A 14,170-nucleotide genomic window follows, 5' to 3' on the forward strand; every position below is an offset into this window, starting at 1 on the left:
ATGAAACCAACACCATTTTTTTGTGTTTTATATTTTTGTTCAGTGTAGATTGCACAGAGTTTTAAGATGGAGTAACCAAGCTCACTGCTGCTGCAAAATCAAACTTATTACAACTACAAGTCTACCAACACACTGAAGCCTCTGATAATGTGATTGCGCATGACTCGGTTACATTTGCATCCACCAGGATCCGTTTCTGACAGAGAAATATTTAATCAGAGTTACTGCAAAGTCAGCTTCAATGTGGCTACCTTAAGAGAGGTGATGGGCTCACGGCAGACAAGGGGTTTTTCTCATTGAGAAAGGTGAGGAGGAAATTGGCTTGAGATTGAACATTCCTTCCTTTGCAAAGTCCAACCTACAAATGCCAGAACCAGATGTCAAGATGACAGAGAGCAAAGCATAGGGTGCACGTGGAAAGGACAATAGCCAAAATTTAAGATAATTTTATTTTTTATATGTAGTATATGGTAAAATCCCTAATTACAGATTTGAAACAAAAACCAGATGTGGTTAGTACGCTGTCCAACTTCCAGCCACACATTCTTAAGAAGTAGGCTAGTCCTTATACACCCATGCAGACAGACATCTGTATAGGTATTCTTCCTCAACATACAGTTGAAGTCGGCAGTTTACATACACCTTAGCCGAATACATTTCAACTCAGTTTTTCACAATTTTCTGACATTTTAAGTCTCAGTAAAAATTCCCTGTCTTAGGTCAGTTAGGATCACCACTTTATTTTAGGAATGCTTGGAAATGCCAGAATAATAGAGATTTATTTCAGCTTTTATTTCTTTCATCACGTTCCCACTCGGTCAGAAGTTTACATGCACTCAATGAGTATTTGGTAGCATTGCCTTTAAATTGTTTAACTTGGGTCAAATGTTTTCGGGTAGCCTTCCACAAGCTTCCCACAACTGAAGTTGGGTGGGAGATTTCGGCCTCCTTGCTCGCACACACTTTCAGTGCTGCCCACAAAGTTTCTATAGGGTTGAGGTCAGGGCTTTGATGGCCAGCTCCAAGTTACCTTGACTTTGTTGTCCTTAAACAGTTTGCCACAACTTTGGAAGTATGCTTGGTGTCAATGTCCATTTGGAAAACCCATTTGTGACAAAGCTTTAACTTTCTGACTGATGTTTTGAGATGTTGCTTCAATATATCTACATAATCTTCCTCCCTAATAATGTCATCTATTTTTGTGAAGTGCACTAGTCCCTCCTGCAGAAAAGCACCCCCACAACATGATGAGTACCCTCGTGCTTTACGGTTGGGATGGTGTTCTTCGACTTGCAAGCCCCCCCCTTTTTCCTCCAAACATAATGATGGTCATTTTGGCCAAAAAGTACAATCTTTGTCCCCATGTGCAGTTGCAAACCGTGTAAGTCTGGCTTTTTTTTATGACGGTTTTGGAGCAGTGGCTTCCTTACTCAGCGGCCATTCAGGTTATGTCGATATAGACCTCGTTTTACTGTGGATATAGATACTTTTTGTACCTGTTTCCTCTTCACATAGCTCCTTTGCTGTTGCTCCTGGGATTGATTTACACTTTTCGCACCAAAGTACGTTCATCTTTCAGGAGACACAACGCGCCTCCTTCCTGAGCGGGATGATGGCTGCGTTTTGTGATACAGTGAATTAATCTGTCTAAACAATTGTTGGAAAAATTACTTGTCATGCACAAAGTAGATGTCCTATACTGACTTGCCAAAACGATAGTTTGTTAAGGCATTTGTGGAGTGGTTCTTGAAAAAGGAGTTTTAATAACTCCAACCTAAGTGTATGTAAACTTCTTCATACAGGAGGGGAACTGGGGATGCACCCTTGTGGGGCTTCCCCGTGTTGGCAATCCGCCGTCAGGTAATATTGCCTATCTTCACCACCCGACTGGTCCAGGACCTGAGTTGCATGAGGAAGGAGTTCAGACACAGGGCCATGAGTTTTATAGGGCACTTATGGTATTGAAGGCTGAGCTGTAGTCAATGAGCAGCATCCTCACATATGCATTCCTTTTGTCTGGGTGGGCAAGAGCATTGTGCAGTGTAATGGCGGTTGTGTCGTCCAGAGATCTCTCAGGGCTGCAGGCGCATTGGAGAGGATTGAGTGTGTCGGGGAGCGAGGTGGTGATATGGTCTTCGACTGGCCTCTTGAAGCACTCCACCGACGACGGAATTTAGTACTCACTGCTTGGTAGTCACCTTGTTCAGTTACTTTCCCTTCCTCGGCACAGGGACCATCCGTGGGCATCCTCCTGAAGCAGGTGGGTACAGCGGCCCGAGCCACAGAGATTGACATTGCATGATGTCTGAACACACCAGCCATGACTGGTCAATGCCCCCATGCACTGAGGGCACGGCTAGGGATGGATCTGGGCCGGCAGCCCTGCGAGGGAGTGGAGCACGTCTTAATGACTTGCACCGCATCGGCTCAGTGTGACTACCAATGAATTCTTGTAGTTTGACACGCTTTGTTATCACCTTGCAGCATTTTGTATCGCATTGGCCAGCAAGCAGATTCCCTTTGTCAACAGCCTAGGTGTATTACTGTAGAGAAACCGTTGCCTGTTTTGAAGACCGAGCATTGCTCTAATGGCTACACCACTCATGGCTCACTGTGCCCAGAGCTGCATAGCTCGCTCGCCAGCCAAACTTGTGAAGTTAGCGAAGCAGATGCTGCTACGTTGCCCAAGCTCAGGCAAACTCTTGCTGTAGCACCATCAGGCACACGTCTCCTGACACAAGGCATCCCAGCTGATAACAATTTCACCTAATAACACTTCCCACTCATCAGAATAACATACTGTAGCTCTTTTGTTACTCACCGTGGCACCAGCCCATCCAACAGTCCGAAGTGCCTATTGCAGACCGCAGTTAGGCCAAGGTAGCAACAGGAAGTGAGGAGCCCACACGGGTCGTATTTACTTACCAAAGTCATAAACCCCACCTATAACTACAACTTATTTTCTTAAAATCTGAATTCAAATCTAACCATAGAAATCTTAACCACCGCTGCTTAACCTTAAACCAATCAAGACCAAAAAGCAATTCTTTTTGTTTTCATTTTAATACCCAGATATAGCCAATTTGACTTTGTTGCTGGGGTCAGCTAGTGGAACAATGCCCACAACTGTGTTAGCTGATAACATGTTCGTGTTGCGTAGGTGGTTCCAGAAATGGAGCTAAAGCCTAGCCCTATAACTAAACCACGTCCCAGTCTAGTAAAGCTACTTACACTTCATCAGGCACGGATTTCCGCAACGTTCCTACTTCAGTATTTCCGTTACTTTCAAAGCCTAGATACATCGATACCTTCGGACTAAACAAGGTTGGAAACATGGGCCGTAAATCTGCCGAGACGTTCATCTTCGTCGGTGTCATCATCAAGCATAGGTATCTGCAAACAGCGTCTGGCAGCCCCCTCCCTTGGACGAGCATCGCATACGTCACAGAGAGAGCACGATGTCATGCTGCTCGAAGTTCCTAAACTCGGCACCAAAAGCAGTAATGCTGGTGGGGCCAGTGGCGCTGTCTTCCCACCGTACTTTATGAATGGGTTTAATTTTCTCGCGTATTCTCATTCAATTTGTGTTTGTCCATTTTTCATTCTCATGATCAACAGCTGCCCATTTGCCTCCCACAAACGAGGTGCTGCCTGTTCCCTTCTTCAACAGTGGGTGTGCATTTGTGTAAGTTTTTAGCAGGATGAGGGGCCCACGTTGTCAACCATATACAACACACCTATACCATACAAATCGCTGTGTCTGATTTTAATTAAGAGTAAGTCTTTCTTTCCTTCTCCCTCCATGGCGGTAGGAAGTAGTTGCCCCCCTCCCCTTTTCCTGCCTACCTGTCCTTCTTTCTTCCTGCCCTCGTCCTACACCCCCCTGCCCACCTCTCCATCTCCCCTCCTCCCCTTTGCCCTACTCCACAGTCGTGCCAGAAGTACTTAAGTAAGCAACTTTCAGCACTTAACCTCAATCTTTTCGTATCTTGTACTGATGCTTGTTTGACATTGTCCAACTGTTCCGTTTTACACTTCATCATGCTGCATTCCTGAAAGGAAATAAATGTACGTCTTTTACTACATTTTCCCTGACACCCAAAAGTAGCTCCTTGCAGTATTTGCATTGATTGAATGTTCAGCAGGACAGGAACATTTTCTCCATTCTCCACACACTTAACAAGAGAATATCCCGTGCTCCATCCTCTGACTTCATCCGATCGTGGCGGACTCAATCCTACAACAATCTGAACCCGGACGAGTAGTTCGACGAGTGCTGCAGTGTGCCGCTGGCTGTCCGTAAGCGGATGGCGCCGGGTCTGTCTTGCTCAATATCAGGAATTTGAAATGATTCTGACTGGTTGATTCCACCTACCTCCTAATTCCTTTAAGGTGGCTTAGCAGTTCAGACGTCTTTTTCTGGTTCCGAATTGTTCGTGTCGCAGGAGATATAGATGATATGGAATATTCACACCTTCCTCTTGCATATCTTTTATCATATTTAGATCATCATCGAAGAACTCAACGTCACAAAAGCTTTCCTGCAAAAGCTTTTCCTTGTCCAACCCGCTTCACCAATATCCATCAATAAAAGCAATCACTTACCTCAGCAATGTCCTCCGATCAAATCCATCTGTGGAAGCAGAGCCAGGTGGCTAATTCAGGAAGCCAAGGGGCCCGAAAGCTGACACCAGAAGCCACTCCGATAGCCAGCCAGAAGCCAATCCGAAGCGGCCCCGAAGTTAGCCGACGAGTGCTAGGCTAGCGTCGGTGTTTGGGCTCCCAGGCCACGTTTAAGTGGTCATCAGCTATTCCTTTAGCTCGATAGATCCACTCGGCACTTTTGTGCAACGCCGCACTCGGACCGGAGCATTCCGGCGGACTGTCTTTCTCTCTAGTTCCCGGATTCCAGCCGCTGGAGGCGCTGGACACTTGTACCTTGATTTCGCAGCTAGCTAGCTGCAAACCGTGTGACTATTGGCTTACGCCTCGCACCCGCGGAGCAAACTCTAATCATTCTGGAGCTCAGCCAGCTGAGGAGTGCTCCATTCACCATCCGGACCCGCTTCTTTTGTTGCTGCTGCAGAATACGGAGCCCCACCGGGCCTTCACGACTGACTGCCGCGACTGACTGCCGACGTGGATCAATGCCCGAGGGATCTATCCAGCTGGCACCTCCGTCCTCGTACGTTACGGCCCAACGCTCATCCCAGGCCCGCTCAATCGTTAGCTGTCCTATCGGCCTCGCCATTTGAACAAGCACACTGGGACAACTATTATTATTATTTATTTATTTTATTTTTTCCTTGGGTCACTATGATCCATCTTGCCACTTTGCATTGATCCCCTCTACCACACGGAACCCCACTAACCTACCGACTGGAAACGCACGAGGTATCTACAAAACACACCTCCATCCTATGTCAGGCGACCGATAGCCATATACCCGGCCAGCTGTCTGGATCGCCACGACCCCAACCAACCTCTACTCTACTGGACCCATTATTGATCACTCTGTATTAAGCATGCCTCTCCTTAATGTAAATATGCCTTGTCCATTGCTGTTCTGGTTAGTGTTTATTGGCTTATTTCACTGTAGAGATCCTAGCCCTGTCTATCACTATCACCAGGTCCAACCCCTCAGTTCCACCACCCACATATGCGATGACATCACCCGGTTTCAATGATGTTTCTAGAGACAATATCTCTCTCATCATCACTCAATACCTAGGTTTACCTCCACTGTATTCACATCCTACCATACCTTTGTCTGTACATTATTCCTTTAAACTATTTTATCGCCCCCAGAAACCTCCTTTTACTCTCTGCTCTAGCTAGCTCCAGGACCGACCAATTCTCATAGCTTTTAGCCGTACCCTTATCCTACTCCTCCTCTGTTCCTCTGGTGATGTAGAGGGGAATCCAGGCCCTGCAGTACCTGGCTCCACTCCTATTCCCCAGGCTGCTTCTATTCCGACCACTTCTGTAGCCGTAATAGCCTTGGCTTCATGCATGTTAACATTAGAAGCCTCCTCCCTAAGTTTGTTTTGTTCACTGGCTCTAGCACACTCTGCCAACCCGGACGTTTTAGCCGTGTCTGAATCCTGGCTTAGAAAGACCACCAAAAATTCAGACATTTTCATCCCCAATTACAAGATTTTCAGACAAGCAGGAGAACGGCCAAAGGGGGCGGTGTTGCAATCTACTGCAAAGACTGCCTGCAGAGTTCTGTTATGCTACTCCAGGTCTGTTCCCAAACAATTTGAACTTCTACTTTTAAAAATCCACCTCTCTAAAAACAAGTCTCTCACCGTTGCCGCCTGCTATAGACCACCCTCTGCCCCCAGCTGTGCTCTGGACACTATATGTGAACTGATTGCCCCCCATCTATCTTCAGAGCTCGTGCTGCTAGGCGACCTAAATTTGAACATGCTCAACACCCCAGCCACCCTACAATCTAAGCTTGATGCCCTCAATCTCACACAAATTATAAATGAACCTACCAGGTACCACCCCAATTCCGTTAAACACGGGTACCCTCATAGATATCATCCTAACAAACTTGCCCTCCAAATACACCTCTGCTGTTTTCAACCAAGATCTCAGCGATCACTGCCTCATTGCCTGCATCCGTAATGGGTCAGCGGTCAAACGACCTCCACTCATCACTGTCAAACGCTCCCTGAAACACTTCAGCGAGCAGGCCTTTATAATCGACCTGGCCGGGGTATCCTGGAAGGATATTGATCTCATCCCGTCAGTAGAGGATGCCTGGTCATTTTTTAAAAATGCCTTCCTCACCATCTTGAATAAGCATGCCCCATTCAAGAAATTTAGAACCAGGAACAGATATAGCCCTTGGTTCTCTCCTGACCTGACTGCCCTTAACCAACAGAAAAACATCCTATGGCGTTCTGCATTAGCATCGAACTGCCCCCGTGATATGCAACTTTTCAGGGAAGCCAGAAACCAATATACACAGGCAGTTAGAACAGCCAAGGCTAGCTTTTTCAAGCAGAAATTTGCTTCCTGCAACACAAATTCAAAAAAGTTCTGGGACACCGTAGTCTCCATGGAGAATAAGAACACCTCCCAGCTTCCAACCGCTCTGAAGATAGGAAACACTGTCACCACCGACAAATCCACTATAATTGAGAATTTCAATAAGCATTTTTCTACGGCTGGCCATGCCTTCCACCTGCTACACCTACCCCGGACAACAGCACTGCCCTCCCCTCTGCTACTCGCCCAAGCCTTCCCCATTTCTCTTTCTCCCAAATACAGTCAGCTGATGTTCTAAATGAGCTGCAAAATCTGGACCCTTACAAATAGCCGGGCTAGATAATCTGGACCCTTTCTTTCTAAAACTATCTGCTGAAATTGTTGCCACCCCTATTACTAGCCTCTTCAACCTCTCTTTCGGTGTCGTCTGAGATCCCCAAAGATTGGAAAGCAGCTGCGGTTATCCCCCTCTTCAAAGGGGGGGACACCCTTGACCCCAACTGCTACAGACCTCATATCCACCTCTACCCTGCCTTTCTAAGGTCTTCGAAAGCCAAGTCAACAAACAGATTACCGGCCCATTTCGAATCCCACCACCACCTTCTCCGCAATGCAATCTGGTTTCAGTAGCTGGTCATGGGTGCACCTCAGCCACGCTCAAGGTCATAAACGATATCGTAACCGCCATCGATAGGAAACAATACTGTGCAGCCGTATTCATTGACCTGGCCAAGGCCTTTGACTCTGTCAATCACCACATCCTCATTGGCAGACTCGACAGCCTTGGTTTCTCTAATGATTGCCTCGCCTGGTTCACCAACTACTTCTCTGATCGAGTTCAGTGTGTCAAATCGGAGGGTCTGTTGTCCGGGCCTCTGGCAGTCTCTATGGGGGTGCCACAGGGTTCAATTCTTGGACCGACTCTCTTCTCTGTATACATCAATGATGTCGCTCTTGCTGCTGGTGATTCTCTGATCCACCTCTACGCAGACGACACTATTCTGTATACTTCTGGCCCTTCTTTTGACACTGTGTTAACAACCCTCCAGGCGAGCTTCAATGCCATACAACTCTCCTTCCGTGGCCTCCAACTGCTCTTAAATACAAGTAAAACAAAATGCATGCTCTTCAACCGATCACTGCCTGCTCCTGCCCGCCTGTCCAACATCACTACTTTGGACGGCTCTGACTTAGAATATGTGGACACCTACAAATACCTAGGTGTCTGGTTAGACTGTAAACTCTCCTTCCAGACTCACATCAAACATCTCCAATCCAAAGTCAAATCTAGAATTGGCTTCCTATTCCGCAACAAAGCATCCTTTACTCATGCTGCCAAACATACCCTTGTAAAACTGACCATCCTACCAATCCTCGACTTCGGTGATGTCATTTACAAAATAGCCTCCAAAACCCTACTCAATAAATTGGATGCAGTCTATCACAGTGCCATCCGTTTTGTCACCAAAGCCCCATATACTACCCACCACTGCGACCTGTACACTCTCGTTGGCTGGCCCTCGCTTCATACTCGTCGCCAAACCCACTGGTTCCAGGTCATCTACAAGACCCTGCTAGGTAAAGTCCCCCCTCATCTCAGCTCGCTGGTCACCATAGCAGCACCTACCTGTAGCACGCGCTCCAGCAGGTATATCTCTCTAGTCACCCCCAAAACCAATTCTTCCTTTGCACGCCTCTCCTTCCAGTTCTCTGCTGCCAATGACTGGAACGGACCCCAAAAATCTCTGAAACTGGAAACACCTATCTCCCTCACTAGCTTTAAGCACCAGCTGTCAGAGCAGCTCATAGATTACTTGCACCTGTACATAACCCATCTACGGTTTAGCCCAAACAACTACCTCTTTACCTACTGTATTTATTTATTAATTTATTTTGCTCCTTTGCACCCCATTATTTCTGTCTCTACTTTGCACTTTCTTCCACTGCAAACCAACCATTCCATTGTTTTATTTTTATTTATTTTTTATTTATTTTATTTTTTATTTTTTATTTTACTTGCTGTGTTGTGGTTGTCGCTTCGCCTCCATGGCCTTTTTATATTTTTATTTATTTATACATATATTTGTTTGCCTTCACCTCCCTTATCTCACCTCACTTGCTCACATTGTATATAGACTTATTTTTTTTTTTCACTGTATTATTGACTATATGTTTGTTTTACTCCATGTGTAACTATGTGTTGTTGTATGTGTCGAACTGCTTTGCTTTATCTTGGCCAGGTCGCAATTGTAAATGAGAACGTGTTCTCAATTTGCCTACCTGGTTAAATAAAGGTTAAATAAAAAATAAATAAATAAATAAATAAAATTAAGTTTATTTGAGCAATTACATTTTACTTTTGATATTTAAAACAAAATACTTTTAGACTTACTCAAGTTGTATTTTACTGGGTGACTTTTACTTAAGTCATTTTCTAATAAGGTATTTTTTACTTTTACTCTATGACAATTGTGTAGTTTTTCCACCACTGCTCCTCCCCCTCCATCTCGCCCTCCCTCCTTCCAAGGGTGAAGCTGTAATTTTAAGTGTAATTAATCAGTGTTTGGGATTTCTCTTAACGAGGCGTGCATTCTATTTACCAAATGAGAGATGATGGTGTACATGTTTCTTCAAAAAAGTTATTTTTAAAAGTCTGATGTTCAAGAGAAGAAATGGATGGGGGCAGAGCATAGGCAAGAGATCAAAGAAATAGTTTCCTTTTTTACATGATTTCTCAGTTGGTTTGTGTGGAGTTGTCTCCATATGTTCAGCTGCTAATGGGTGATTTTGAAAGGGAACCATCTCCACCTGTAATAATGCTGGATCTGCTCAGTTCTGCTGTGTTCTCTTCAATGAATTACACGTGTTATGAGGTTATATTACGCCAGATAAGAGAAACAAGATGTCTTTAATCCTCTTGGATCTTCTGAACACTTTGCGCAACTGTTGACCAATCTGATATGATAATATTCTATCTTTTTGCTATTAACTACATTATAATTTTGACCAACTAAACATCTGTCCTTGTGAGTGGATTTAGCATAGAGGCCTGTGTTTAACGATATCCTAACAGGGTGAGAGACGCACGCAGCATGCTTCCCTTAACCAAACGAGCATCTTGAAGGGTTTTGCTGGGCTCGGGGCAGAAGGCTGGCGTGCGTGCGTGTGCGTGAGAAGCGGCTGTCTCTCAGATGATAGTAGTCATTGTTCTTCTGGAGAGAGGAGCAGGGGAGGGAACACCTGGTTTTGATTGGTCTTGTTCCGGCAGCTAGAGAGGAGGACGCCCATAGCAGACCTGGGTTCAAATTGTATTTGAAATCATTCCAAATACTTTAGCTGTGCTTGATTTGAGAACTGGAGGCAGGCTAATTCCAAACGTGAAAATATTTGAACTATTTCAAACAGTACTTCTCGAACCCACGTCTGGCCCATAGATAGCAGCCCTCGCCTACTGCTCTACCTGCTGCTGCAGAGCTGTATTCAGACAAGTCCCCACTGAGATTTTGCGCACTCCTTATCATACCCTGTCCTGGAACTGAGGCAAAGCTACTGCTGCCCAAATGTTGTCTGTATAGTGGTGCAGGTTGGGTGTAGCATAAGTGCCTTTTATTCCTATTTCTTGTATACAACCACAACAACTTCCTGGTTTGTCTCTTTTGATATTTCAACTCATTCCGTAGTAGCTAGGATTCCTCGAAGGCACTTTGACAACCTGTTGAAAAAAGCACTATATGAATCAAGATCTATATTTTAAATTATATTGAGTTTAGTTGGGATTGTGGGCCTGCATCACCAGTTCATCCACAACTAATTAAACCCCTTTCCTCCCCTCCCAGCTCCAGAGAGTATGGTATGTTATTAGTCCGGTCCGGCCCAGCTCCCCTGTGTCCTCTCACAGCCCTATAATATTCAGGGAGCAGTGTGACCGGGGCCTGACCCTCCCATCTACCTCACGCTCAGCCAACAACATGGGACCCCGCTGGCTCTGCCACATGGGATACAGCCAGTTAATTGTACCACACCACCACCCCACCCCCTCTCACCCTGGGCTGCCCATCCGAAGTTTTAAGATGCCTAGTTGACTCTTGAGGCCATTTGACACACAGGGGGAGGGGAGAAGGAGAGGAGAGGGAACATCAGAAGGAAGTAAGTGCTGGAGTTTCCCCTCCCCTCCCTCAATTCAAGGGCTTTATTGGCATGGGGAACATATGTTTACATTGCCAAAGCAAGTGAAGTAAATAATATGCAAAAGTGAAATAAACAATACAAATTAACAGTGAACATTACACTCACAAAGTTTCCAAAAGAATAAAGACATTTCAAATGTCATGTCTATATACAGTGTTGTAATGATGTGTAAATACAAGTACAAAAGGGAAAATAAATAAACGTAAATATGGGTTGAATTTAAAATGGTGTTTGTTCTTCACTGGTTGCCCCTTTTTCTTGTGGTAACAGTGACCACAAATCTTGCTGCTGTGATGGCACACTGGTATTTCACCCAGTAGATATTGGTTTATCAAAATTGGGTTTGTTTTTGAATTCTTCAACTGTGTAATCTGAGAGAAATATATGTCTCATGGTCATACATTTGGCAGGAGGTTGGGGAGTGGCGTAATCTCCCCCTATCCCCCCCGGCAGGGAGGACCAAACCAACATCTTCTAGTAGCTGAACATAGGCCTGTATCATGGGGGCTGTAAATGGCCATTGTGTAGAGAGGAGGGAGGGTGTCGTAGAGAGTGCGGCATTGAACGCCCCCCCCCCCCACCACCACACACACCCCTCGGCCTGTATGAGGTGCCATGCTGTGGTCATGGGGTTGTTGGCCTGCTGATTGGATACAAGTGAGGCGGGTGGCAAGGCTTTGTTGCAGGCAACTTTGTGTTTGTTACTGTGTGTGTGTGTTGCTGCTGCCTGGTTTGCGTGAGAGTGTGACCTCCTGCTGAGAGCAGGGTGTTGAACCCAGCGGCAGGCCCAGGAGCCCATAAGTAACACCCCAAGGCACCACTTCAATTCCCCTGCCAAAATGAAGGAAATTAGGGAGCTCACCGCCCTCCCTCTTCTGGTGGCAGTAAACATTTTGTTAGTTAGTCAGTTAGCCTCTCTGAGCTTACCTCCGAAAATGTGTCCTTTTTAAAACTTTGAAAAGGCCGTGAGCAACGTTCATTCTGACTGACACCAATAAACTGTCAGGTCTTTTTGCTCTGAAGATTGAAATCAGGAGTAAAGCCCAAGTCTCACACATACGCTGTCAACTGAGTAAAAATTTGCACGCGAGAGTACAGAACGTCAATTCACGTACACTGCGTATGCCAATGCAGGCTCTCACCAGCACCCATAATAAACAAGTTGTATTTGTTATGTTCGTGCTATGTAGTCCATGTGAATTATTGTGTGTTCCTTCTGACTCCCCTTACGTCCTACGGGAGCCACCCTACCGGTCTGCTAAACAGTATATAAAGAATTTAGCTAGTCTCGTTCTTTTCTACTAACAGTATTCTCTTGAAATTTGAGTTCCTGGAAGTTTCCCAGCCATAGCCTATGCCTGTGATCGACTCAACACCGGTAGGCTATAACGTTATTGTTTTCAAATATATATTATTGGCACTGGCTTATTATTGTTATTATTATCAACACTAAAATAGACACTTTAACTAAACATGTCACAATTCCAGACGTCACAGTGCACAAAGTCTATTTTTCTGGCAATTTATCCCTGACATATTGTTCCAGCGTTGCTTTGCGTAGTATTTTCTTGTTTTCTTGTATTTTCTCTCATTCACGACCATGCATTCTAGTTCCAGCGTGTACACGCTCGTTAGCACAGCGCGTAGAAAAAAAAGTTTTTTGTTTGTTCAATTGTTTAATTCATGACGATGGAAGGGTTACGCTTCAACATACGCCTTGCAAGCCTGAGGGTTTTACATGGCCTATGTACTTTCACATGACCGCACTTCCGATTGGTCGGTACAGAACTACCCATGCATCAAATATGGCGTTAACAGAGCGCTGACTGACATGGTACTTAAAAATAAATGGTTCAAATTGGTCAACAACTCAAGTTTCCGCTCCAGGAGAATGTGTCTTGGGCTGAGCAACCTTACTGCCCAGAAATAGGCAGAGATCGCTTCCGAAAGAATTCCTCAGCGGAGTGGCCCTTTCTAGCACATCCTGACGGGTTAAAACGCACACGGTATCTGACACGTACAGTACTTGAGTTCTCTCTAGGGATATACAGTATATTGGATTAGAATAATCATGGATAATGTGCTTCAAATCTGAATCCTTCAGCTCTTAGTAAAAGACCGAGCTGTGTCTTAGCCTAAAGTGTTGGATGGAGAGACTAGGGCAGAAAAAGTGTTTGAAATGTGGGAAAAACCTGTTGAAGAGGATGGAGCCTCTCCTGTAATGACCTTAGGGAAATCTGATTTGATGAATAGGTAATGGTTGGGTTAAGAACACATGGAAGTGATGTGGAAGGTGTGCATACCACAGTTAACGAGCTTCTCCTGTTCATCCATGGTGGTCTAGTCTCGAGCCTTGGTTCTCCCTCTTTTCTGCTTCACTCGCAAACACAGCACACTTTAATTTTTAATTTTATTTAACCGTTATTTAACTAGGCAAGTCAGTTGAGAACAAATTCTTATTTACAATGACTGCCTACACCGGCCAAACCCGCGCATCCGACGCTGGGCCAATTGTGCGCCGCCCTATGGGACTCCCAATCACGGCCGGATGTAGATACAGCTTGGATTCGAACCAGTGATGCCTCTTGCACTGAGATGCAGTGCCTTAGATCGCTGTGCCACTCGGGAGCACACATCTGGAGGCTGCAGGTCGGAATCTGTGGGTAGGGGCAGGGAGGGGTGGGAGTTTGTATGTTGACGGGAGCGTGTGTTGGCGGGAGAAAGGTTTGAACAATGAGCCCGCAGCCTCAACACATCCTGAGAGGAGGAGAGAAACGGGCAAGTTCAAGACGTGCTTAAATCATGCATTGACGTCAATGGATTTTTTGTTGTCGCAAAAACTCAAGTTCCACATCGGGATCTGAAGTTAGAACTCAGGGTTTTGTCGAATTTGATAAGTGAATAAGTTGAACTGATGCAAATTGCCCTCCATTACGTGTCTTTACTTGAAACCATTTAACTACCATAGGCCTCACAGTAA

The 14,170-nt window shown here is 45.4% G+C and overlaps 2 protein-coding genes across 2 annotated transcripts in view; one reads left to right on the forward strand and one right to left on the reverse strand.

Annotated features, from left to right (window-relative positions):
- LOC139536482 (interleukin-17 receptor D-like) overlaps nt 1-5,251 on the reverse strand; it is an 8,929-nt gene extending 3,678 nt beyond the window's left edge. The window contains exon 1 of the mRNA XM_071337040.1: nt 4,968-5,251. Coding sequence (XP_071193141.1) covers nt 4,968-5,251 — 284 coding nt within the window. The remainder of the gene's footprint in view (nt 1-4,967) is intronic.
- Nucleotides 1-14,170, forward strand: part of LOC139536497 (V-type proton ATPase subunit S1-like protein) — a gene marked incomplete at its 5' end in the record, with an annotated part of 159,742 nt that overhangs the window by 7,970 nt on the left and 137,602 nt on the right. The gene's annotated exons all lie outside the window — the stretch shown is intronic.

Source organism: Salvelinus alpinus, chromosome 12 (genome assembly GCF_045679555.1).
Source record: "Salvelinus alpinus chromosome 12, SLU_Salpinus.1, whole genome shotgun sequence".
Taxonomy (NCBI): domain Eukaryota; kingdom Metazoa; phylum Chordata; class Actinopteri; order Salmoniformes; family Salmonidae; genus Salvelinus; species Salvelinus alpinus.